The sequence below is a fragment of the Canis aureus genome, chromosome 23, assembly GCF_053574225.1.
Source record: "Canis aureus isolate CA01 chromosome 23, VMU_Caureus_v.1.0, whole genome shotgun sequence".
In the NCBI taxonomy this organism is placed as follows: domain Eukaryota; kingdom Metazoa; phylum Chordata; class Mammalia; order Carnivora; family Canidae; genus Canis; species Canis aureus.
This window is the reverse complement of record NC_135633.1, coordinates 13,398,743-13,425,554: the sequence shown is the minus strand read 5'-3', so window position 1 is coordinate 13,425,554 and position 26,812 is coordinate 13,398,743. Positions and strand designations below refer to the sequence as shown.

The following is a 26,812-nucleotide window of genomic DNA, read 5'->3' as shown; positions in this document are numbered from 1 at the left end:
TCCCTTACATTTTTGTCATTTGGTATTTTGTGATACTGTATTTGCTACTTCAAAGCTTTAAAATACTTCTTCAGAGGCTAATCCATAAAACTGAATGGACTCTATAACAGAAGATGGAAAAAGTTAAAAAGTGATAGACTTTCTTGTAGTTGGGTAGTTTACAATCTTGTAACCGTGTCTGAGAGACTATGTTGGTTGGTAATAATTGGTATTAGTTTTTTGATTAAGAACCAAACCATATGTTTGGCAGAAGGAGTACATGGTAGTCAGAAGGAGGCTAATAATTAAAATGGCTACCATCCTTTGAACTCTGAGTGTATACTAAGCACTGTGTTAAATGCTTCACAGACATTACTTCATCTAATCCTCCAAAATAATTCCTGGAAATAACTGTCCAATGAGAGATTTTTTTTTAATCTAGGTATATGGTCCTTATTTGTCTCTTAAAATCTTTTGTTTTAATGTCTGTTTTGTCTTGTATTCGTATAGCCACACCAGCTCTCTTCTGCTTACTTTTGCATGGAAAATCTTTTTCTATCCTTTCAATTTCAACCTATTTGTTTTTTGTTTTTTCCTTCGTAGTTACCCAGGGGGTTACAATTAACATCTCATTACAATCAAGTTTGTATTAATACCAGCATAATTTCAATAGTGAACAAAAACTATTCCTTTATAGCCCTTAACAGTCCGGTTCCCTCTTCTATTATTATTGTCACAAATTACATCTTGTACTTCATGTTCCCCCTTTAACAGTTATGTAATTACTGCTTTATGCATTTGCCTTTTAAATCCTATAGAAATAAAAGTTACCAAAATGCAATACCACTGGCTTTCCTATTTACTTACCACAGCTACCCTTACCATTCTTTATGCCCTTATGTGACTTTAAATTACTTTGTAGTGTCTTTTCATTTCATCCTAGAGGACTCCCTGTAGCATTTCAGGATGGGTCAAGTAGTAACTAACTCCCTCTGTTTTGAAAAGTGTTCAGAATGCCTCCTAGAATTTCTGTCTAAAGGGCGGGCAATCGTCCCAGGACAATCCACCATAACTATGATTAAAAGTGGGCTGAGGACCTATGATGTGTCACCTGCTACCCTCATCTTTTGTATTTTTATAGAATCTATCTTCTTCTCTTTTAAAAATTAATTATAACTGTTCATTTCTAGTATTCTTTAGTGGTTACCAATAACCTCATGTGCTACTGCTTGTTGTATCCTATAACTAATTCATCTTGACAGGGGCGTTGGACTTCCCCGTCTTGGGCTTTAGTTCCAACTTACAGTGTTTTGTTCAACCTTTTCGATCCCTGACAGAAAACTGGGACAATTTAGAAGGTAAAAAGTTTCATTTTCTCTTTCTTGGGATTATATTATCTTCTGAGATAAGCCTACTTTTTTAGTTTGTTCTTTGAGCTAGCCAAAAAAAAAAAAAAAAAAAAAAAAGACTTCCTTTTGTTTTCCCTTGCATTTTGCAAGCAATAGCTATTTTTGAGGTTTGGCTTTTTTTAATCCACTGGTCAACTTTAATTTCTTTTCCTATTCGTCTGAAGGCTCCTCCGTCTGTGGAGTTTGATGCTATGGAATCATGGCTATATTTATTGTGAAATTTTTGACATGTTTTCTCAAATGTAAGGAGATAAATGACTGTGTCCAGACTTTCTGTATGACCATCATAAACACTGAGCTGGCGTGGTCCTGTTGGCATCCCCTCCTTGGTTCCAGCTAGCCCTGGACCTTTCCATAAGTATTTCTGTCTTCCTGCAGTATGGAGGCTTCTGTCATCTTTTCTTTCCTACCCCATCCTCTTCTTTTGCCTCATCCCTTCTTTCCCTCTTGCTCTGAAAGCTATCTAGAAAGGTCTGTCCTAGTATGAACTGTGGACTTTCACAATCTGAACTATCATCATTGCTCTCATCACTGCCTTAGGACCCTTATTCAGTCATTATAGCTAATCTATTAGATAAACTCTTTGTGGCTCAATATTTGGAATCATGGTGTTTGGAAGTGGAAACATAACTTATTTGTGTTTTGTCAGTAACCTAGGATCTCTGTCCCCACCTCCTTTATTTTTTTCTTATCCGAGAGGCATTGGATCACAGGAAATATCAACTAGCGATTAACATAAAGGAAAAGTAGTTTAGTTATTTGGAAGGAGAAATATGAAAATTTCTACTCAGGTTATTTTAAAATGAACATGTCTATATAGTTTTATCAATATATGTTTTGAAATTTTATTTTATGACTAGTTAAAGGAAAAGTTAAAGGGAGGAGAAAGGAAAGCACTGAGTAGCACAGAAGAAAGTGTTTAAGGAAAAGAGAAGACAAGGGAAAATTAAGAGAGTATGTTATGGGGTCATATTAAGTATAACAAAGTGAGTTCTGCATTTCTTAGGGTAAACTGGAATAGAAGAGTGGGGGAGAGAGGCCAGTGTAGGTACTAGCTCTAATCACTGTCATCTGAGAGAAAGATGTGATTGATTTGGGGGATTTTAAACAAGCCACTATGGAGAGGGGGGTGGAGGGATGGAGGGAGGGACAGAGGCAATGGGAATGAGTGTGTCCATGTGTCCATCCTGGTCATAGGCAATTTCAAATAACAGTTTTCAACAAATGTTTGTTAATTATGGTAAAGTAGTATAGATGTAATGATTTTTTTGTAGATGCAGTGAACTTGGTATATATCCCAAGTGGGAATGGTTACTAATACCAGCACAGCAGTGAAACTTATTTCTTGGAAAAGAGCTATTACAGTGATTTGTCTGTTGTTCACTTGCCTTTCCCTCATAGATGTGGAATGAAATGTATGCTGCATGACTTTGAGTATTGTAAAAGCTTTCTTTATTTTAAAATCCAAGTAGTGAAATAAATGCCAAACCAGCCTAATCTCAGAATATTCGGTAGTTTGTGCTAGGATACATATTTGGAGGAAACTTTTCCAAAGTCTGCAAAAATTTCGTATTAAGAAGGTGACATTCCAATAAACATTTCAGCAGGTCATAGTTTTCTCAGGCTCGCTTTGATAACTGACTTTTATTTTCTCATTTATTTATTCAGATGCGTTTATTTGAGTGCCTTCCGTGAATAATGTATTTCGTTAGTCACCGAAGATAAATAAGGCAGGAACCTTGTCATCAAAGAGCCTAGGATTTATAAGATGGAAATGTAAACAGAAAATGAATTCTATTTTATTTTTTTAAAAGATCGAATTTTAATGTCAAAATGCAATTGAATATTCTCAGGAGTTTTTCAGTGAAATCTCTTTTGTAAAAACATTTGATATTCTGATAATCCTTGGGTCATCAGTTAAACCGTAGGTGTCTAAAGTTGACATGTTATTCTCAGAAGCCAATTCCGATTTCCTTAGGCTAAAGATTATGTTTGCCTAAGAACCCAGTAACTGATTTCCTTAAATAAATGTTAAGCTGGGACGCCTGGGTGCCTCAGCGGTTGAACATCTGCCTTTGGCCCAGGGCATGATCCTGGGGTCCTGGGATCGAGTCCTGCATCAGGCTCCCTGCATGGAGCCTGCTTCTCCCTCTGCCTGTGTCTCTGCCTTTCTCTCTCTCTGTTTCTCATGAATAAATAAAGTCTTTAAAAAATAAATAAAATAAAATAAATGTTAAGCTAAGCACCCATCCCCATATCATCAGTATTTTCTACAGACAAAATTGATATTTTCATGCCTCTATACTTAAATGATAGAGGTAAGATAATTTAATTGAAAAGAGAATGAAAAACTTAAAAAGTTTTTCCATCTTAGGGGATTAGAGAGGAGCAGGAACTCCCCATCTGGTCACAGCTATCATATTGTTTTCAAACTATTTTTAGCATAATAAAAAATAAGTTTATTAATATGGAAATCATCTAAAATTTAAAACTCCCTCATATTCATTATTGTTTCCTTAAATAATGAATAATATTTTCTGCATTGTTCATTCAACTCAAGTGTTCAAATATTTTAGTAAGTAAAATGCACATAAAGCCCTAAAATTGTTACTTTTCTGGGAAAGCTTAAGCAGGCACCAGAGAATTTTACACTTGATCTTAGCCAAAAGGCCAAGAAACGATGGGCACCAAAGAATTTATTTTATTTTATTTTATTTTATTTTATTTTATTTTATTTTATTTTATTATTTTATTTTTAAAAGATTTTAGTTATTTATTCATGAGAGATACACAGAGAGAGAGAGGCAGAGACACAGGCAGAGGGAGAAGCAGGCTCCATGCAGGGAGCCTGACATGGGACTTGATCCCAGGACCCCAGGATCACACCCTAGGCTGCAGGCGGTGCTAAACCACTGTGCCACCGGGGCTGCCCAGCACCAAAGAATTTTAAATCTTCATTTGATGTTAGATGAATAAATACTGTCTTGCTTTGGAAGTTAGAAAACAAGAATTGTTATAAAAATAGTTTATTTCACACCAACAGAGTCTCATTTTATAAAAATAAATATGTAAATAAATATAAAATTAAAATATATTTTTAATTTTGAAGAAAATAGAATGATTATGGAAGCCTGTGTTTAGGGAACTTCCTACGTAGATTGTGTTAAATTACATACAACTTTTTTTTTTTTCTTTTTTTCACAGTAGCTCTAACAAAGACCTAGGCAAAGTAATATGGGTTGTGAGAATGGACTTGGTTCAGTAGATAGGCAAAGACGTTAGACAGCATTTTTGGCATAGAGGGATGATAGTTCACTTTTCATAAATTAGTTGTTCCTTTCTGATTTGCGTGGATATTTATGGAAATTTAATTTTATTTTTTCCCTTGATAATTAGATAATTTAATTTGATAATATAATTTTACTGGCTAGTTTCTTTTTTTTTTTTTTTTAAGATTTTATTTATTTATTCATGAGAGAGACAGAGAGAGAGGCAGAGACACAGGCAGAGGGAGAAGCAGGCTCCATGCGGGGAACCTGACATGGGACTCGATCCCAGGTCTCCAGGATCACGCCCTGAGCTGATGGCGGTGCTAAGCCCCTGAGCCACCCGGGCTGCCCTGGCTAGTTTCTTTAACACTTTAGTCTTACTGCTCATTATTCCTCAAAATTTTGTAAACATTTAAGTCAAGAGAACTCATTATTAACATCAAACAATAGTAGTAAATAATGTTAACATTTATTGAGGTCAATTTTTACAGTAATATGTAGGCCTTCATTTGATGTAAATAACCGGAGTGTGAGTGTTATTACTGTTTTATAGATGATATTACTTAAAAGAACTCTGCAGTAAGTCCTTTGGAAAAATGAACTGTATCTTGGAAAGTGAGCAGCCATACTTCCAGTTTATCTACTTTATACATATGGATTTTTATATATGACAACATTCCTCTTAAACGTGTGATTTATAAATCTCCTCATTCTTAATTATTATTTTTATTAATATTTTTATAATGTCAGTCTCTTTAGACTTCAACTTTCTAGGCATCTTTGACTATGCACCCTTGGCCTCCCTTTTTTAAAATTTATTTTATTTTTTTTATTGGAGTTCGATTTGCCAACATATAACACCCAGTGCTCATCCCGTCAAGTGCCCCCCCTCAGTGCCCGTCACCTCTGGCCTCCCTTTTGCTCTTGCAAATCCGGATGTAGCTCAATCTTGGAAAGACAATCACTGTAATATATCCACTATTGTCTATTGTATATTTTGAGCTCAGAGTTGAGATTGAAATTTTTCTGAATGAGAGGACCACCCTCAACCATTGTTAAACACTGAATGACTTTGGAAATTAGCTTATGCTGTGTGCAAACTTGATAATGTTTCTTAATGGATTCAACCTAGAATTACAAGGAATAACAATACTTAAATGCCAAATTTATGCTGCAGTAAAAATAATTTTGGTGAGAATGAATGTTATTTGAATCACAAATAATGTCAAGCTGTTTTATGTACTTTACATGGCAAAAGTTAAAACAAGAAGTGGGGTCTACATTTCCACACAGATTTGCAGCAGATATATTTCTAAGATCAAAGTACAGTTTGAGCAGTGGTTTTTGGAACTGAGTACAAGTAAAGGATTTTTTATATTTCAGAATCCATTTAACTGCCCAGTGAAGGAACTTTTCAAGTAACCTTCCATTGGATCAATGTAATGACAAGCTGAAATGCACATACCAGAAGAATCTAATTTTGTGAATACTTTTCAAATATTGAATATACTCAGTTAAAATCATATGCTTGACAGGACTGGTGTCTAATATTTGGTAGTATTTATATCAATGAAAAGACATTTTCTTTTTTTATGTATATTTTTTTATTGGAGTTCGATTTGCCAACATATAGTATAACACCCTGTGCTCATCCCGTCAAGTGCCCCCTCCAGTGCCCGTCACCCAGTCACCCCAACTCCCCACCCACCTCCTCTTCTACCACCCCTTGTTCGTTTCCCAGAGTTAGGAGTCTCCCTTTCTTTCTTTCTTTCTTTCTTTCTTTCTTTCTTTCTTTCTTTCTTTCTTTCTTTCTTTCTTCTTTCTTTCTTTTTTTAGATTTATTTATTTATTTATGACAGACAGAGAGAGAGAGAGAGAGGCAGAGACACAGGAGGAGGGAGAAGCAGGCTCCATGCCAGGAGCCCGACGTGGGACTCGATCCTGGGACTCCAGGATCGCGCCCTGGGCCAAAGGCAGGCGCTAAGCCTGAACCACCCAGGGATCCCCGGAGTCTCTGTTTCTTAATGGATTCACCTTCTATGATTTTTCCCACTCATTTTCTCTCCTTTCCCTTTAATCCCTATCACACAGAATTTTTTACGTTCTCCGTATGAGTGAAACCATATAATGATTGTCCTTCTCCGATTGACTTACTTCACTCAGCATAATACCCTCCAGTTCCATCCATGTCGAAGCAAATGGTGGGTATTTGTCGTTTCTAATGGCTGAGGAATATTCCATTGTATACATAGACCACATCTTTATCCATTCATCTTTCGATGGACACCGAGGCTCCTTCCACAGTTTGGCTATTGTGGACATTGCTGCTATATCTTCTCTATCCATTCATCTGAAAAGACATTTTCAAGGGTGATATATATAAAATCATATTATAGATGAGCATTAGTAGATGAACATTGATTTTGATGATAGACAATACCAAGCTTGAGTCCCAGTGAAATGAAATGCTCTCCTCCCAAAATAATTCCATTCTTTTCATCGGCAGACTGGCATTATAAAAGTTTATACTATTATATTTTGCATTTTGTCAATAAAAACTATACGTTTTTCTCTTGTTATAGAAATACTTTTATAGTACTTTTTTTGTTTCCTGGCCACACAGCCTAAAATATTTACTGTCTGGCCCTTTACATAAGAAGTTTGCCAATATGGAGCTAAACAATGATTATTTTGTTTTTAAGTGATACCATGCTTATCCAAACACAAAAGAAAGAAATCTTTATTGGTGGGATTTCAACTATTAGCAGAGAAAAAATAATTCTACATCATTCTTGGAACAAATTTTAGATGACCATTTAATCCAGTTTAATCCTTATTTTGCAATTAAGAATCCAAGATTTAGGGCAGCCCCGGGTGCGCAGCGGTTAGGTCCGCCTGGAGCCCAGGGCGTGATCCTGGAGACCCTGGATGAGTCCCAAGTCGGACTCTCTGCATGGTGCCTGCTTCTCTCTCTCTCTCTCTCTCTCTCTCTCTGCGTCTCTATGAATAAATAAATAAAATCTTAAGAAAAAAAAAGAATCCAAGATTTAGTGGGAGCTAGTACTGGTAGAATTGAAGGTAGAACTGAAATATTCTTATTTTCTGTCCAGTGTCCTTTTTTTTTTTTTTTTTTTTTAGAGAAAGGGGGTGGAGCACAAGCAGGAGAGGTGGGGGGAGGAGAGAGAGAGGGGGAGAGAGAGAGAGAATGAATCCCAAGTAGACCTTGTGCTGAGCACAGAGCCGGATGTGGGCTCTGACTGTGAGATCATGATCTGAACCAAAACCAAGAGTCAGACATGCTCAATGGACTGAGCCACTGAGGCATTCCTATCCAGTGTCTTTTTAGTATACTTTATTTATATGTAAGTGTTTATGTTGGTTCTAAGGATGACAATAAAGAAGTATGAGAAACAGTCTAAATCATTGAGGAAACCTTATAATCTAGTTGAGTGTATCAATCTGGTTCCCAGCAAGAAACAAATGGCACACTAAAGTGGAGTGAGGATCGTTTAACAAAGACAATTTATAAAGGTGTGAGGGAGTTAAAGGAACAACCCTACCACCACCCAACACCTAAAGAGACAAGGGGTAGCTGTAAGAGCTACAGGGGAGGGTTCCCAACAGAAGCTGTAGCTTTCCGTGGAGGGGAGGAATCCAGCTACTGCCAGCCTATGGTGTGTAGGAAGGAGTGCCTCCTTTTCCTCCCACCCTTTCATCTCTGCTGGTGTCTCCTGGAGTCTTCTATGAAAAACCAGATGACAACCTTTTGAGTCAGTCTAAGAAGGTCAAGCCTCCCATGGAAAACTGCCATTTGGAGAGTGAATCTGAAGGGACAAATGGAGAATGTCCAGCCCAAGGAGCAAGATAATTTATACAATACATGGTAACATTTATTAAGTGTGAGCAATCCAGACATCATGTATTTTAGACAATGGCATAACCACACCTAAAGTATTCTATGAGCATTTTTTTGAGCATTTTTGTAATGCTTTACATTTTATAAAGTACATTCTTAAAAAAAAAAAAAAGTACATTCTTATTTTTATCTTCACGATAAATAGTGCATTCATTTCTATACTGACATTTGGAACAAAAGTAGTGCAGTCCTTGGTATTCTAAGTTGTAGGACACTCTGACTGCATTAAGTTGTTCAACTCTCTAATAGAAGAAGATGTTATAAGTGGTTAAGAACTCAACTTTAGCAGAAGACCAAGTAATAAAAGCTAGGAAGGCAAGTCATATTTTATGAGTATTTATCATTTGAAAATTCATCATTTTCATATTTTTATAAACTGTTCTGATGTGAAGATTCTAGTATAATATTGAGATTAAAATTCTGGATTTTGTTACGAAAGCCACAGTTTGAATTCTGGCTCTGTCAGTAACCTGCCATGTAAACTTGGACAAGTTACTTTGTGTCTCTTGGCCATAGTTAACTGCCAGAAAGAGAACAACAGGTCTTAAGCTACATAATGGCATAGAGTATGCTCTCAATAAAGTTTAGCTAATAGTAGTAGTATCGATAATTTCCATGATCAGGATTTCAGATTTACAAAATGTGACGAGTGATATTTATAGGTTAATTAATTTTACAAGTATTTATTAAGCAACTTTTGTTAGATATTGGAGTCACAGTTGAGAACAAATCAGACCAATGTCCTCCTAGAGACTGAAGGTCCGTATTTTGCTTCTGATTTATATTAATAATTGGTGAATTAGTAAGCAGTGCTGATGCTGACATACCTGTTGCCAACCTAATGGTTTATTTAGCTATCCTCATTAACCATCAGCATACCAAAAAGGCTAGGTTAGTTTGTTTTTTAATGGCCTTGTTGTCAAGAATTAGCACAATTTGTCACTGTGCTAGCCTCACTAATCTTGGCAAAACACTAGGTTGGTGTGGTTTTGTCCCCCTCATCAATGAGCAGCTGTCAATTTAGGGGTAAAAAAGACTATTAAGTTAAAAATAGAGGTATTTAAAAAAATTCTTATATATTGATCATCGACAGGTCTTAATAGAACTAAGTAGTTTCCTTTTTTTTTTTTTTTAAGATTTTATTTATTTATTCATGACAGACAGAGAAAGGCAGAGACATAGGCAGAGGGAGAAGCAGGCTCCCACAAGGAGCCAGATGTGGGACTTGATCCCAGGACCCCGGCATCATGACCTGAGCCGAAGGCAGATGCTCAACCAACTGAGCCACTCAGGTGCCCCTGTCTAGTTTCCTTTTTTATGCTCCCAGTAGTGGGAGCTACTGTTGTACTGTTGATGACTATTACTTGTGCAGCACTATCAGAAACTTTAATGTTTGGGAGAATAAATTTATTCCACACTGGACAGTCAGCAGTTGCCCTCAGTTTATATAGGATCTCTAAAAGTTACGTGAGGCTTGATTTTGATCTGTCAGTTTCTTTAGCTGATCATCTCACATTATAATAAAAATTCATGTGAAGTAATTCTCAGATTTTTAAATTTTATCCATGGAAAAATAGTGTTTGACGGTCTACAACATGGTGATGTTTTCCTTAAAATGTAGTATCTCTAGTTAAAATTTATTTTAAAAAGTCATTTTGCTCATGCAAAGCATAAAGCTTTTAGTACACTTTATTTCACAATTTTAGGATATACTATGACAATCCTTGGGGATCTGATTTTTTTTTTAATAGACTAGAGGTTCTATTTTCATTTTCAAATCAAGTCACTATGGGGCTAGTATCTCTGTTTGCTTAATTTTAAGCTCTGTTACCATGACAAAACTTATTTACTCAACTAATGCCTACCAGTGTCAAACAGATTCTGCTGGCAACCTGAATAATTTGTATCTGACCAATAAAATCACAAATAAAAATGGTAAATTTTCATTTTAAATGCAAAAAAGAATAATTTTGTTACTATACATTGATTTTAAATTTTTTTCTTGGTTAATTACAATCTATGCCTTTATGACAACTTTCTTTAATGTCTTTATCTCCTAAATTTAACATTCAGTTGCATAATAAAGGCAGAAAAAGGCCTAGTAAATGTATCTCTGTTACAGTGATTAACAATGATAGTAATAATTATTTAAAATTTTATCCATGTGAAGTTGTTTTGTTTCACACAAGTGACAAGCAAATATTCTTAATCATACCTATGCTGCTTTCCAAAATAGTCATTATTGTATAGAATATCTTTTGTGTTTTGGAGATGTAGCCATTTACCAGAATCTGTTTCTGGTCTTATATCTTAACCATACTGGCAATGTGCTTCTTCATATTGAATAATCTATTTCTGATTATTAATTTCTAAATTAGCTTACAGCTGCTGCTTCCAAAAAGCTTTATTGTTTAAAGAATACTTTCACTGTGGCCTTTAAGTACCTCTTCTGTTTGAAGAGGTCAGATATATCAACTGAGTTTAAGAAATAGGAAGTAAAGAATAAAACCAAGGAAAATAAGGTTTAAGTCAGATGCAGAAAGTGGTAAGCAGATTGCATTTCCAGGTCTATCTACCCACTCCACCCCCGCAGTTGGTTTGGGGAGATAATCAGATGTGATCATAGTTGGACAGTTAAGTTGGTAGAATTATAAAAGGTAATCAGAGAGAGATGTTTGTATTTTCTTTGCAGAAGGCTTGTCTCACTTAAAACCAAACCGTTCCTTTAAAAAAAATTCAGATGTCTGCCTACAGGTAGATTTTTTTAATTGAATGAGGTTAGGCGCAGAAGTAAGAAAGAGAAGGAAAATAACTTAATTACTCTGGTCCTTGTTTCCTCTGTCTGTAAAATGAGAAGAGTGGAATTGTTGACTTCCAAATTCCTTTCAGCTAAAATATATTCTCAATATTTATAATAGGATAGTAACATGATACAAATGGCTTTGAAGATTGATTTTATTGTATAAAGTGGATGTAATTGTAAGAGAGGAAAATTGATTGGAGGCTGGTTTAAGTGATCCAGGCTTGATGTAATAAAAATGTAAAAATATGGTGATGACAGAAAATCAGAAATATCTAGATTGAATTAGATTGGTATAAGGAAGAAGAAAGAGGAATTTTTAAAATGAGTCATTCAACAAATTATTTAATCTAAGTTTCATTATACATTAAAAAAAAAAAAAAAAAACCCTGATCTCACAGGTTGAATATGAAGGTTGAATGTAATAATGTACGTAAAGCTCCCAACAGAATGCCTAACATAGTGAACATACATGTTTTCACTCGCTTTTGTTGCATATGGTTTGCCAGACCATATGGTTTGCATATGGTGCCTCTCCTTTTTTAAGTAGGCTTTACTTTGTTTCAGCTGCAATGAGACAGAAATTTGACAACACTAAAAGATTGAGACGGACCGTTTGTTCTCTTTCAAATGCATGACTCAAACAGTATTTAGATATTACCTACAGGGCTTCCCACTCTCTGTCCAAAGATGGATTGGACAAAACCCATGTTTGAAAATGGGAAACTTCGATAGTCAGAATGGTCCTGGGCCCATAGCTGGCATTGATCATTCTAATGGTCAAAGACAGTGTAGGATGGGTAGACTGCAGAGAGGATATCAAAGCCTAGAGTTGAGCCCTTGAAGGGAAATTCTAGCTTTTTCCTTGAAGAGTCTTTATTTCAGTCCCCTTCAGTATTCCTCTTGAGGCAGAGATCACAAATTGGTGATGAAGTATACTTGTAATCTCTGCCCATGGTAAAATACCCACATAGCACTCTCCATTGTATTATTTGGGAATATAAAGATTATGTGTCTCTGTAAACACATTAGATGAGACCCAGATACAAAAGAGCCAGAGAGCAGATTCCGAAACAAAGGGACTTCCAGCAGAGATTTTGCATGTTATTTTTAAATTTTTCCTCTCTCTTTCTCTCTCTTTCTACTATTTCAACAGTACTGCTTGTGTCTTGGTTGGCTCACCATTCTTAAGTTTAAACTATAATTTATCTGCCCCCAAATAAATTTTAAAGGGCAATCAGAGGCGAAATACATGTTGTATTTGCTTTGTTAGTCAGAGGTTGTGCTTGTCTGTAGGACCAGCTAGCTCCTTTCTTTTACTCGAATGTCTGTGATTTGTGGATCTTTTAGTTGTGTGAGCTGTATAGAGCTGATTGTGAGGAAAAAAGCAACCCAGACTCCTCTGTTTGAGCCATATGTAGATGGAAGCAGTGGAGTATAGTGTCTGAGCCTGGGCTTGGGCATTGGTCTACCTGTTACTGTATGTAGAGATGAGGGTGTCTTTAGGTTTGGTTGTAAGATCACCATCTTAGGTGGATCCCACATCGACCTGGAAGGACCTCATGATCTCCTGGTTTTCTTTCCAGACCCAGATTCAAGTTTGTAGCAAATTTTTGTTTTCGAAGTGAGGAGCCATTTTCTTTTTCTCTTTTGGTCTTGTTTATCAACCACACTTAGAATTCTAGAATATTTATTAGGATATTCCTCATGCAATCCTGAATTCTTCAAGTGTTTTAGTAAGGTTTTAAAAAATATTTGCTATTATTAATTTGATCCTCTTACTAGCTTAAATTTTACTAAACATCATATTGCAACGTAAAAGGAAGATATTTTATTCATTCATGGTAGGGGGAAAATAGAAATTATTTTTTTTTAAGATTTTTTAATTTATTCATTCATGACAGACACACAGAGAGGCAGAGACACAGGCAGAGGGAGAAGAAGGCTCCATGCAGGGAACCCGACTGGGACTCGGTCCCGGGTCTCCAGGATCAGGCCCTGGGCCCAAGGCGGCGCTAAACCGCTGAGCCACCCAGGCTGCCCTCTTTTTTTCTTTTTTAAGATTTATTTATTTATTCATGAGAGACACAGACTGAGAGGGAGAAGCAGAGAAATAGGCAGAGGTAGAAGCAGGCTCCTTGCAGGGAGCCTGATGTGGGACTCGATCCCAGAACTCTGGGATCACACCCTGAGCCAAAGGCAGATGCCCAACCGCTGAGCCACTCAGGCGTTCTGAAATTATTTTCTTTAAAGGTTTACAATTCCAATTTTTTACAGTTAGTTTCGACATATTACCCCCAGAACAATATGTCCTTTGGTGAGAATGTAGAGTCTGTGTCAGGGATGGAGATAAAATTTTGTTCAGTCATATGTTAGAGAAAGCAGTTGAGGCATGCACCAAGATAGATATTGAGAAAGACATAGGAGATCTGGAAGAGGAACAGGTAGATAAAACTTTGAAAATTTCTAGAGAGAATAAGAGATTTAAGAACACTGGTAAGATAGAAGATATTACATTTTCTTCTTAGGAAATGGCTCTCTGTGCTTGAATTTCCTTAGCACGCTAATTAGGCCATGGTATGTGGAACTGTTTTGTAACTTTTAAATAATAATGAAAAATTGTAAGGTTTCAAAAAAGGTGTTTTACTCTATTTCAGAACATCAAACGGTAAAAACAAAATAGTCTTAAAACAAAAATTTTGAGTGTTTACTAGTTTATCAGTAGGACAGAGATTTCAGAAATTGGTACTTTCACAGGTTAAAGCTCTATGTATTTCAGTGTATGACTTTCGTACTTTTGTATTTTGCTCACTCAACCTAATGTTTATTCCTGTCCCTTTAAATATCTTTATCTCAGATTTTGTATTCTTGACAGAAAACAGAACAAAACTTGTATTTCGGGTCCTACTTAAAATCTGAATTATCAGTCCAGCTTCAGAAAATCATACCTTATAATACAGTATTATGTAATTTATTTCCTTTTGCTTTTTCCAAGAAAAAGATAAGGGGAATGAAGTTTATTGGGACTTGCCCGACATGTTCAGGGACCAGTAAATAAACCAGCGTAGCTAGATCAGTGTCCTCTTAAGAGAGAATTATAGGAGTGGATTTGGAAACAACAGGCAAACGTCACTCCTTTGAGGAGTTTTGCTCTAAAAGGGAGCAGAGAAATGGGACAGTGGCCGGGTGTAAGTGTGATCCCAAAAGATATGTGAAGGTGAGATGTGAGAAATTGCAGCATGTTTATAATCTAATGGGACTGATTTTGTAGAGAGAGAAAATGATGTTGTAGGAGAGAGGCAGAGAGTAGCTTTGAATATCTTCAAGTAGGCAGACGGATCTAGTATGTTTATGGAATTGACTCAGAAAGTCCGTCTATAGTAACTGCATGAAATGCAGAAAAGATGGGATCAGATTTTAGAGAGTGATTGGATTAGAAAAAAAGTCTTGGTAGATACTTTTCATTTGGGGAATGAAAGCTCTCATAAAAAAGCATGAATACTTCTTTTACATAGTAGGAGGGGAATAAAATTGGAGGGAGATAAAATTTGAGTTCAGATTCTTGAGTTCAGCTCTGTGATTTACTAGCTATTTATTTATTAATTTACTTAGTTACAACATCCCTGTACTATTTAGGGGTGCAGAAATAGAATTCATTTCAAGGTGGTTCTAAAACTTTTTTTTTTTTTAATTTTTATTTATTTATGATAGTCACACAGAGAGAGAGAGAGAGAGAGGCAGAGACACAGGCAGAGGGAGAAGCAGGCTCCATGCACCAGGAGCCCGATATGGGATTCGATCCCGGGTCTCCAGGATCGCGCCCTGGGCCAAAGGCAGGAGCTAAACCGCTGCGCCACCCAGGGATCCCTCAAGGTGGTTCTAATAAAAAGATTTTCGTGAAGAATCTACTTTGAGAAAATGAGCAGGGCTAAGAGAATGGACAAGAGATGGTTAGAGACTAGCTAGCATGAAAAGCTGCTACTTCACCTGGGGCTGTGGGAAAATAGAGGTGGAATTCGTGTTTTCAGAGTCACAGCTTCAGCTGTGAAGGGAAGGCCGTCTGGTAAGTGTTGGAGTCACGGGGTTGGTGGGGGACACACACAGCTATTACCAGGGACAATGGTGCGTACGTAGGCAGCAGAAAGAAATGACCTTGGTTTCTCTTTCCTCTCAGATTCTCGTTTCCTGTTGGTGGGTCCCAACCTAAACAGAAACCAGCTGCATGGGAGCTGAGGTGATGCAGAAAGAGGCACCAACCTCCCGAGGATGGAGGGCAGGGCAAAGAAGGAAACAGGGAGGCAGATACAGAATTATTAGTATAGTCACCAAGCCTCAGCTTCTCCCTGTAGAAAATGGGGTGACCTGCAAAGTTGTGATTTTACATGGCTGCCAAGTATCTGTCACACCGCTGACACCTGATTGTATTTAGTAAATGATAATAAAATGATAGTGGGTGGCTTCATGGTTAAGAATCCTTAAAGCATTGGAGTGAGAGCCAAATTTAGTTTCTGTCTCTGCCATTTACTCGTCATGTGACTTTGGCAGATTACTTCACCTTACTTAGCCTCTGTTGTGTCATCTATAAAATGGGAGGAGAAGCTTACCACCGAGAATTCTAGCAAAGATTAAAGGAGACAGTATGTATTAAGTGTCTAACATAGTGCTGGTACATAGCATATGGTCTAAGTTACCATGATCATATTGTTTGATTAGTAGGGGCAATATCCAAGTAATATTAGTCTTCCTACCACCTTCCCTATACACACACACACACACACACACACTTTTTTTCCTGCTTCTCAGCTCTTCTGTCTGCGGCCCTGCTTTGTCATATAGGGGTGCAGGGTGCAATCTTTGCACTGTAGACTATTAGAAAGTCCAGTTTTAGCTTAATGCTTCGGCTGTCCATTTATGTTTCTGGCTTATGTTCAATAAATACAATCACAGAGTTTAATGGTTTCTTTATTGGGCCTAAGTTGGAAGGCACAGAAATAGAAAAAGTTGGAAATACTGAAATTCAATCTGTTTCATTAGCATAGATTTATACACAAAGCTCAAGTAAAATGTCATTAAGAAATATGAGAATAAAGGGTATTATTAACAGTTAAGTCACAGCTATACCATGATAAATATTTTTAAAATTTCACATAAGTACAACAGTTCTGTAAGTTTAACTTGAAGGCACATACATGTTTTTCTTTTCAGCTACATAGGGAACAATGAAATAAAACCTCATTGACGTAATTGAACCTGATAACATCTCCTGGTTGCACTGCTGATGCTTCACTGTGGTATTGGTGGTTTTGTAGAGCTCTGTAAAGCATGTTGGACTTATAAACATATTCAAACAGAAACTTTTATCAGGATTTAACTTTTTAACCACAAAGTTGAATTTATATGAAGATGTAGTCTTGGGTTCACTTTATCAAATCAACTAAAAAAAAATTCTTCTAGTAGTATATACCTCATACGTTACTTAGAATGCTGTTTGTAAAATTAGTTTTGAACAGATAACCACAGGGTGTGAAGATATATAATAACTTTTATAGTACATTTGAGCTTAGAAGGAAACATAAATATTGGTAGCTCCTAAAACAGCAATTAAAATTTCATACTTTCATTAAACAATGTCTTTTAATATAGTAGAACCATATTCTGAAAACATACCATACCAACTACAGACTCTTTTTTTTTACTGTGATTCAAGATTTAGCTAATTTAAATTATTTATTTTTATATTTAAATTATTTACAGAATCTACTTTGGTATTGGTACTAAAGTTTAGATGCCTAAAATTTGCAGACTTGGGAAATATATATATAATCACATACACTGTTTACTTGCAAGTAAGATTTTAAAACAGCTATATATTATTACATGGGAGGAATGAATGTTTCTGCCACCTTTTCTTAAACTTTTAATATCCATGTATCATACACTATATATTCAGTATGTGTGGTAGGCACCTGCCAATTTTAGATAAATGTATAAAAATGATTCATTATAATTTTTAAAAACTAAAAAAAATTACTATATTTTTATATCCATGGACATTGTTTGCAGTATTAAGGGTATCTCTATTGTAGCTCACTGGTAAGTAACTAGGGTGTGTGTTTCATTCTGTATCCATTCATAGGTTCATTCTGTATCCAACCAAATTCTTTCTTTTCTCTATTTCTCTTTAATTAGAAAAATCCAAGCAAAATCATAATTGGGTGATGGAAGCCAGCAAGTGTTTTTGGCTGCTGGTTCTGAATACTCAAATTCAACATGGACCCTGCAATTATAAAGAGATTTCTCACCAAAGATTATTTTCAGAGCTGTGTCAGTTGCTAAGTTAATGGGCATTATCTACTTTAAAAGCTTAAGAGATAGGGGTGCCTGACGGCTTGGTTGGTTAAGCACCGGACTCTTGATTTTGACTGGGGTCATGATCTTAGGGTCGTGGGATCGAGCCCTGCATCACCCTCCACACTCAGGAAGAATTCTGCTGGGGATTCCCTTTCTGTCCCTCCTCCCCACCAACACACACAAACTCCAAATAAATCTTTAAAAGCTTGAGAAATAGAAGTTCTGTGCATTTTATTGAAGAAAATGCTTCTATTGAATTTGCTATTTATTTTTATATTATATATTTGGTTTTTTTGTTGTTTTTTTTTTAAATTTAATTTAATTTTATTTATGATAAGCACACAGTGAGAGAGAGAGAGAGGCAGAGACATAGGCAGAGGGAGAAGCAGGCTCCATGCACTGGGAGCCTGATGTGGGATTCGATCCCGGGTCTCCAGGATCGCGCCCTGGGCCAAAGGCAGGCGCTAAACCGCTGCGCCACCCAGGGATCCCCTATATATTTGTTTTTTAAGAGTTTTGCATTTGCTCCATTTTCCACAGTACAGTGAAAAGATGTATATTCCGTGGCCAAAAATTGAGTGCAGTTATATTTATGCTATTTCTTTAATGCTGAATTATGACCAGTATATGTTTTTCAAACTACCAGCTGTTTTCTGTGAATAGAGTAGCGTATAAACTTGCAGTTAGGAGATATTCTCATTGTTTAGCAAGACTTCTCCTTGCTGCACTGAAAACTGATTCTCTTAGAACTTACTCTAACATTGGCTTCTCAGTTTCTGTTAGAGTTCTGAAATAATCATTAAATAGGGGAGAAAATAGCTTTTTGTAGCATGGGTTTTCAGTGATAGACACATAAAAACCTGTCTACCACTCTTCCTCCTAAGTATTGTACATAACAAGAGTTGATTCAGGCTTAATACATGAATGCATTTATCCAGCAGTAAAGTGAAATATCTGCTGTATGCAAATATGGTAGTAATTACTCTTCTACATCACATGCCTTTTCAATTCTGTGATGTCCCAAGGTGTCATATGGTAAGTATTTGTTGGAAATTATTTGATCTGTTCTCTCTTCCGGCATAATGCTTATCATCTGTGTGGCTGTGTGGCTGGATTTACAAAGCTCTCGGCAATAGTTTATCTTTTTTTTATATGCGTTTGGAGTGAGAAGTACAGAATCTGGAAGGTGCCTCTATAGATTTTGTCTCTTCTGTTTTAAAAACAAAAATCTTCAGATTCATATAAGAAAGCGTTATGTGCTTTGTTCTAGAAAAATTCTGTTGGTTTACCAAAAAGATTTTTATGTTTCATTTGAATATGTCTTAAAAGTTTTCATGGCTTCCTATCATCATTATTCAGTTAAGTTTCAGAGTGGAAAATATGCAGAAGAATACAGGGTAAATGACTTACAAGTCTAAAAAAATTAGCTTTTAGATAGTCACTGCTGTATGTCCTACTAATATTTTCATTTCTGTGGCTTTGTGTGGTATTTGCATTAGATTTATATTTCTTTGCATTAAAGTCTTGTTCTTAATCTAGGCCTGACATTTACTCTGAGTTATTTATGTTTCTATTTTTATCAACACTTCAAGCTTTAGGAAATCAGCTTTGAGCCATTTCTTTTTTTGATTGGAGATATAGTGCAACACAATGAAAAGAATGCAAATTTAATAGATGTGAACAGTAATATCCCAACGACATGAAAATATTTTAGTTGACTCGTAAAGAATAACACAGGCCTTAGGGCACCTACCTAACTTTTTTTTTCCTACCTACCTAGCTTTTAAGAATATAATTGTTATTAAGATGAAGATGATGAGATTTCTGAATTAATCTTGTGTCTCACAATTTTGGAATATATATAAACTACATAGATTCCTTTTCCCTCTAAATATTCCAGGGCATTGATGAATGACTAGTGATTCGCAGATCATAATCTGATAAATAATGGCTAATCCTCCATTACTGTTTCCTAGTTTAAATTTTATCTAATATTATAGAGACATTGAACAATATTTTCCTTAAGGATTTTGTTACTTTGAATATCTCTCTCAATCTGTCTTGTATTATTAGTTCTCCTACTGTCCTGGATCATTCTTATCAGGTATAGACAAGCTCTAGAACCTAGAGTTTTTGTTAACCATGTTAACAATAAAATAAAGTATTAGCCCCACATTCTTTCCCAACTATTGTCCCATTTCATTCTTGACATTTACAGCACAATTTCTTAAGCGTTTTCACCAGTCACTGTCTTCTTTACCTTTCTAAATTCTTAATTAAAGCTTAATAAATACTTGTAAAGTATGCATAAAGTACAGACAAAGGATAACAAATGCCATCTATACTTTCCATTACCATTAATTTTGAACATTACCAATAACTTTGAAGTTCCCTGTATGCCACTCCCAGATCCATTTTTTTTTCTCTTTTCCCTTGGAAACAATCCCCATCCTGAATTTCTTTATAGTTTCCCATATGTTTATATTCCTAAAAAGTATATTTCAGTATATTTTACATGTATGAAATTCTGCTGTAGGTATCCTGTGACTTTTCTCATTCAATCTTATGTTTCTGGGATTTATTTATATGGTATGTAGCTGTACTTCATTTATTTTCACCATTGTATTCCATAATATGAATATACTCAAATTTCCCCATTTTGTTTTGGATAGACATTTGGGTTATATCTAGTTTTCTTGCTACCCCGAACAGTGCAGTTATGTGCACTTAGTTCGACTATATAGCAAATTCAAGTTTTGGAAAGGTTTTTCTCCTAATTTGTTGGTTGTGAATTGATGCTTTTATAAAATACACTAGAAATATTTCAGCAACCTGTTTCTAAACATGTACTCTTAATTTCTTTATCTTACTTGGAGCACACTTCGAATAGCATTGCTTTTAGATATACCTAGCTGCAGAATTCCTGGATCATATGTCTTCTACTACCTATGCAAAAATTTTGTTTTCTCAAAATCACTAATATGCTTGTTGTTCAGATTAAATGGAAGACAGTCTTCTAGCAGTTTGTGACTTTCACTGTGCCTCTTCTCAGCCCCTAACATGCAGGGGATCTCAGACAAAGACCTCCAAGGGCTGTTAGAATAGGGTGTACATTAGCTCTCCTGTTACAGCAGCAGCTTCTGAGTCGGCATCCTCGACACAGTTTCCCTCAGAATATAAGCTAATGTTGCTTTGATAAGCAAGAAACCAGACTCCTTTATAGCATTTTTTTCTCAACCTTAATTTCATTATCATTCCCCTAAGGAGCTGTTTTAGACATTTTTTTTTCTCTAATTGTCCCTCCCCTTCAATGAAATTTCAATACTGTAGATTGACAGTCTGTCTATTTATGTTATGTGGCATTTGGAGGGCTACAACCATTTTATTATTTTTAAGATTTTTTTTTGGTGTGTGTGTGTGTGTGTGTGTCTCCTAAGAACCAATTTTTACCTGCTGGGGAGTGATAGGGCTACCATTAAGGATGCATGATATGAATACAGATATGGTTCTGGCATTAGAGTACAAGCATTTAAAAAGATATATTTATTTAATTGTCATGTAGGTGAATGAAGTGGGGAACAAGGAAGACTCAATGTTAAGAAACTGTCCTAATGAAAATGTGCTTGATTTAGCAAAAGATCAGCTTCTACTTAGATTCATGATTTGGGAAAGTAAGGAATCGGCATTTGTCACTGTTTGATTTTGGCAAACTTTGTAGGAGAAACGTAAAAGTATGTTTTGGAGGACAGTACAGTTAGGAAAGTTTGTAGATTTAGAATGCAAATTAGTGAATTGATGCCTATCTCCTAGGTAATTTTTGGTGACACATCATGTGGCTCTGACTTCACGCCTGTCTATTCTGTGCTTCTATTGGTGTACTTAAGAAAAACTCAGATTTGCAGATGATGAGAGGAATGGTGGAGAGTTGACATCCTCAATATCAAAAGAAAAATTTGACAGGCTAAATTAAGGACAGAAGTAAAGTATTGCAGTTGAGTCTAAAATACCAATTGTGGGGATGCCTGGGTGGCTCAGTGGTGGAGCATCTGCCTTTGGCTCAGGTCATGATCCCGGGGTCCTGGGATAGACCTTGTTGGGCTCCCTGCTCAGCACGGAGTCTGCTTCTTCTCCCTCTCCCTCTGCCCCTCCTCCTGCTTGTGTTTGTGTGCACGTGTATGTGCTTGCTGGTAAGCATGAGCTCTTTCTCTGTCTCTCTCAAATAAATAAACGCTTTAAAAAAATACCAAGTGTGTAAGAATAGCATGGACAAAGTGGAGCATAGCAATGCCAAGTATAAAAGAAACAAGGGGATTTAGGTCAAGTTACTCTTTTTAAAAAATATTTATTTATTTATTTTAGAGAAGGAGACAGAATGGGACAGGGAGAAGCAGAGGGAGAGGGACAAGCAGACCCGGGTTGAACGTGGAGTCTGTTCGCGGTGCTCAATCCCAGAGCCCTACCATCATGACCAGAGCCAAATCAAGAGTTGGCTCCTTTTAACCCACTGAGCCACCCAGACACCCCAAGTTACATTACTCTTAATGTGAGTGTTCTGAGAGAGTAATTAACATCTTAAACCTCATTAATTAATGTGTCTAGAATCTAGAATGTGTTCTGGTCAAATCACAACCTGAAATAATTATGTCAGGATTACACTTAGGGCCATATAAAATACTGCATAAATTTAATGAGTCTACTAATATTCATGAAGTACTTTGCATATAGTTACATACAACAGCTCTTCTGTGGGTACTGAAGTTTTTTTGTTGTTGTTGTTGTTGTTGTTTTTTTGTACTGAAGTTTTAGATGTGGTTATAGTATTGTATGTCTGGATTTTCTTTGGGAAGAAATAGATTTCTTTTCACTGGCAAGAAATGACCCTCTGCAAGGATGTTGAGAAGGATATGGTGATAATGACAACTGATAATTTTTTGAGTGATTAGGGTTTGGGTATATTACCTAAAATAGGGGTCAACGAGCTATATAGCCTACTGACCAAATTCAGCCAGCATCCTGTTTTTGTATGGCTCTCCAGCTAAGAATGTTTTTGCATTTTAAAGCATTGTAAAACAAACAAAATAAGATTATGTCACAGTGACCTTAGGTGGCTTGCAAAGCCTAAAATATTTACTATCTGTCCCTCTACAGAAAAAAAAAAAAACAACAATATGCCAACTCCTGATAAAATATTAGGCCGGTGATAGAGTGGATAACACTTTAAGATCTTTTGCATCCAGGAGACAGACGACAAAGGATGAAAAACAGCAGAGTTCACCATATGGGTGCGCCTGGCTGGCTTGGTCAGTAGAGCACGTGACTCCTAATTTTGGGGTTGTGAGTTGGAGCCCCTGTTGGGGGTAGAATTTACTTGAAAAAAAATATTCAGCATATAGAAATCAGGTGGTTATATTACAAATTAACTAGGTTTAAATTCGAGCCTAAGGTTCAAAGCTATATAGAAAATTGCCATTATAATCAATTTATTTTGGCAAATGGAGACCAATTAAGTAAACTTAAGAGAAATTTAGGATTAATTATAGGTAGTAGTTATAGCTTGCTAAATTAAAGCTAATGTTTTCTTCTAGAGCATGGTGACTATGAGAAGGGGAAGCAGCCAGAAAGCTTTCTGGGAAGAAAACAGAGAGGAAAATACTAGTCTGGGACTAAGAAGTTATCATTGGTAGCCTATAAAGAAGACAAATAGGAAAACCATCCTAATTATCTGCATATCAAAAGGGTTGAATGTTGCTTTTTAAAATCCATTACTTTATACTTAATCTAACCCAAAGGACAGGCTTTTTAAACTGCTTTTGACAGAAGTGCCTTATTAGTAAGGAAATAGCACCACCCATTGACACTGCTTTAGAATGTTGAGTGATGATCCTTTGAAGATGATGAGGGGAGGGAGAGTGTCTGATGATTTGTAATTTTTCTTGTATTTTTGGTAACTGGGTGTTATTCTGATTTGTATTTTCCTTATTGTGGTAATGGGTATTTTGAAGGTTAATATAGCTTATTAGAGTGACCTTATTCTATTTTTTTGATTTCTCAATCAGAGTGCATAATTTATGGAATATTCTGTCTAGAGATAATTTTTATTCTCACTTTCCCAATTACTCTCCCAAACTGTAAGCTAGGTATAATTGAAGATGTTCCATTTTGTCTTTACATATATTTGTTTATTTCTGGTTTGTAACGAAGTGGTTTTTTGTCTTTTTTCTTTTTCCCCAGATGATTCTTTGGGATTGGGACTTAAAGCAATGGTATAAACCTCATTATCAGGTAAATATAAGTAAATATTACTAATAATATCTGTAATGAAATTTTTTAATTGAAGTATAGTTGACACATAATGTTTCTGATATACTGTAATGAAACTTCTGACATCTATTTTTTTAAGATTTTATTTATTTATTTATTTATTTATTTATTTATTTATTTATTATTTATTTATTTGAGAGAGCACGAGAGGAAATGGGGGAGGGACAGAAGGAGAGGGAGAAGCAGGTTCCCTGATGAGCGGGGAACCCGAGGACCCTGGGATTGTGACCTGAGCCACCCAGGTACCCTGAAACTTTAGACATTTTTAAAAAGTTAGATTTGTAAGATTTCTATGCTATGAGATTTTTTTAACTGAACTAATTTAAAATAAACAACTTTCATTTAGATAATTTTTTTAAAAAGACATTTTTAATCATGAGGGAAGGAAAGGGAAATGATAAATCATACTTGTATAAGTTATTTTTAAAATATTAATATAATTGGAGCTCAGAATAAACTAATAATTCTATATTAAGGTTGAGATTTTTTTTTTTCTGATTGTGGGCAATTCATTCAGACAGGGAAAAAAGTAGATTAAAAGCCATATATGAGAAAAAGCAAAACAATTGGCAGAATATTTTATTAGGGAAGCCAAAACACTCTACTTAGAGTTTTTGGCTTTTTTTTTTTTTTTTTAAGTTTTGGGTAAATTTTTAATTAAATTATACATACAGAAAAGTGCACAGCTTGATAAATTTTCACAAACTAAATGTCCCATGTAACTAGAACCTGTATCAAGAAATAGAACTTTACTAGCATTCCAGAAGCCTCACTTATGTACCATTCTGGTTATTGACTGTATCCCCATGGATAATGTCTGTCCTGACTTTCTAACAATTAGTTTGGCTTATTTATGAACTTTATATATATAAATGAAATCATATAATATGTACTTTTAAACTTTTTTGATCACTTAAGTAATATATATTCATATCAAAAGAACTGAAAATAGAAGTATAGGAGAAAAAAGAAAACCCATTCCTAAATATCAAGCAATAACTATGTTAATTATGTTAACTTATGATATATATCTTTACAGATATTTTCCCATTTTCCTATTGTATTGAAATGTGTGTGTATTCGATTCTACAAAAAATATGTTATTATAATTATATATTATAATTATAAATGTAAATTATATGTAAACATACAGAATAACAAATATTAATAAATATATAAAAATAAATTAATTTAATTATGTTATAATATGCTGTTTTAAAACCTGGTGGTTTTTATACTGATAGATAAACATTAATATTAAATCTCTGTCTTTTGTATTCAAAGAAACATTACCTCTGTTTATTAGATTTATTTAGTTGTTTCTATCACCATTTTTGAGAAATTCCTTTGAATGAGATCTATTTATTTATTTTTAAAATTTATTTATTTATTGATGAGAGACACAGGCAGAGATATAGGCAGAGGGGGAAGCAGGCTCCCTCTGGGGAGCCCAATGTAGGACTTGATGCCGGGACCCCAAGATCATGGCCTGAGTAAATGCAGACACTCAACCACTGAGCCACCCAGGCATCCCTGAATGGGTTTTATTTTTAAGGTGTGAATGGAAGAGCCACAACAGCCCAGAAGAACAAAATATTCTCTGGGTTTTGGTGAACAAAAAGCATACCTATTGCAATCAGGTGAAATCGAGAAAGCCACTTCTGACCTAAAAAAGGCTGATTCTTTGACCCACACAAGGGCTTCCTTACCAGTCATACTCACCAAGGTCCTCAGTTTCCAATTAAAAGAGTATTTAAACTACCAGTAAAATCTAAAAATACATAAGCAGTAATGGTGAAGAGCATAGGCTTGTAGTCAAGCACACTGATATGTGATATCAGGCACCTTTCTCCCTTTTTCCTTTCTCTCTTCCCTCACCACCTCTTTTCTTTTAAGATTTATGTATTTATTTGATGGAGAGGGAGGGAGAAAGAGCTAGAGCTTGTGCCTGCCCGCCTGGGGTCAGGGAAGGACAGAGGAAGATGGAAAGAGAAACTCAAAGAGAGACTCCTCGCTTAGCAGAGTCTACCCCAGGGCTTGACCCTACAACCCCAAGATCATAACATGAGCCAAACCAAGAGTGGGAAGCTCAACGGACTGCATCACTCAGATGCTCCTCCTCTTTTCTTTCTAATGATCCCTTTACAAAAATTTTAATATACACTCATACATAAAAATGCACAAATTGTAAGTGTACAACTTGATGAATTTTCTCAAAGTGATTATATTCATGTGACCATCTTTCAGAAGAAGAATTCAGCTCCCCCAAAGCCTCTCTTATGCTCCCCTCCTGGTCATCAACTTCTCCCAAGCATTATTTCGGTCCAGATTTCTGTCATTACAACTTAGTTTTTCCTGTCTGTGGATTTTATATAAATGGAATTAATGATATATATTTTCTATTTTGATTCTTTCTTTCAAAATTTTATTTATAAGATTAATATTATTGTTATTGCCCATAGTAATTCATTCATTTTCATTGCATTTAGTATTTCATTGAATGAATATACTCTCAATGTTTTCATTTACTCAATAATAGATGGACATTTTTTTCTTTTCAGCTTTTTGTGTGTCAGGAAGCAAGAATTCCTATCCCCTCAAAGGTCCTGTAGCTGGACTAAGAATCAAACTGACATAAGACAGATTAACAGAGAAAATGAAATTTAATAGGTATCTGTATAGGTAATCCACAGAGACTTGGAAATTCTAAAGATAGGCAAAATAAGATATCTATGTCATTCTCAGCTGAGGAGAAAGTGGACAACAG

At 35.6% G+C, this 26,812-nt stretch overlaps 1 protein-coding gene across 1 annotated transcript in view; it reads left to right on the top strand.

Moving 5' to 3' along the window:
- The window catches only part of PDE3B (phosphodiesterase 3B), a 167,776-nt gene that overhangs the window by 73,493 nt on the left and 67,471 nt on the right, over nucleotides 1-26,812 (top strand). Inside the window, exon 2 of the mRNA XM_077866391.1 lies at nucleotides 23,956-24,006. Coding sequence (XP_077722517.1) covers nucleotides 23,956-24,006 — 51 coding nt within the window. The remainder of the gene's footprint in view (nucleotides 1-23,955; nucleotides 24,007-26,812) is intronic.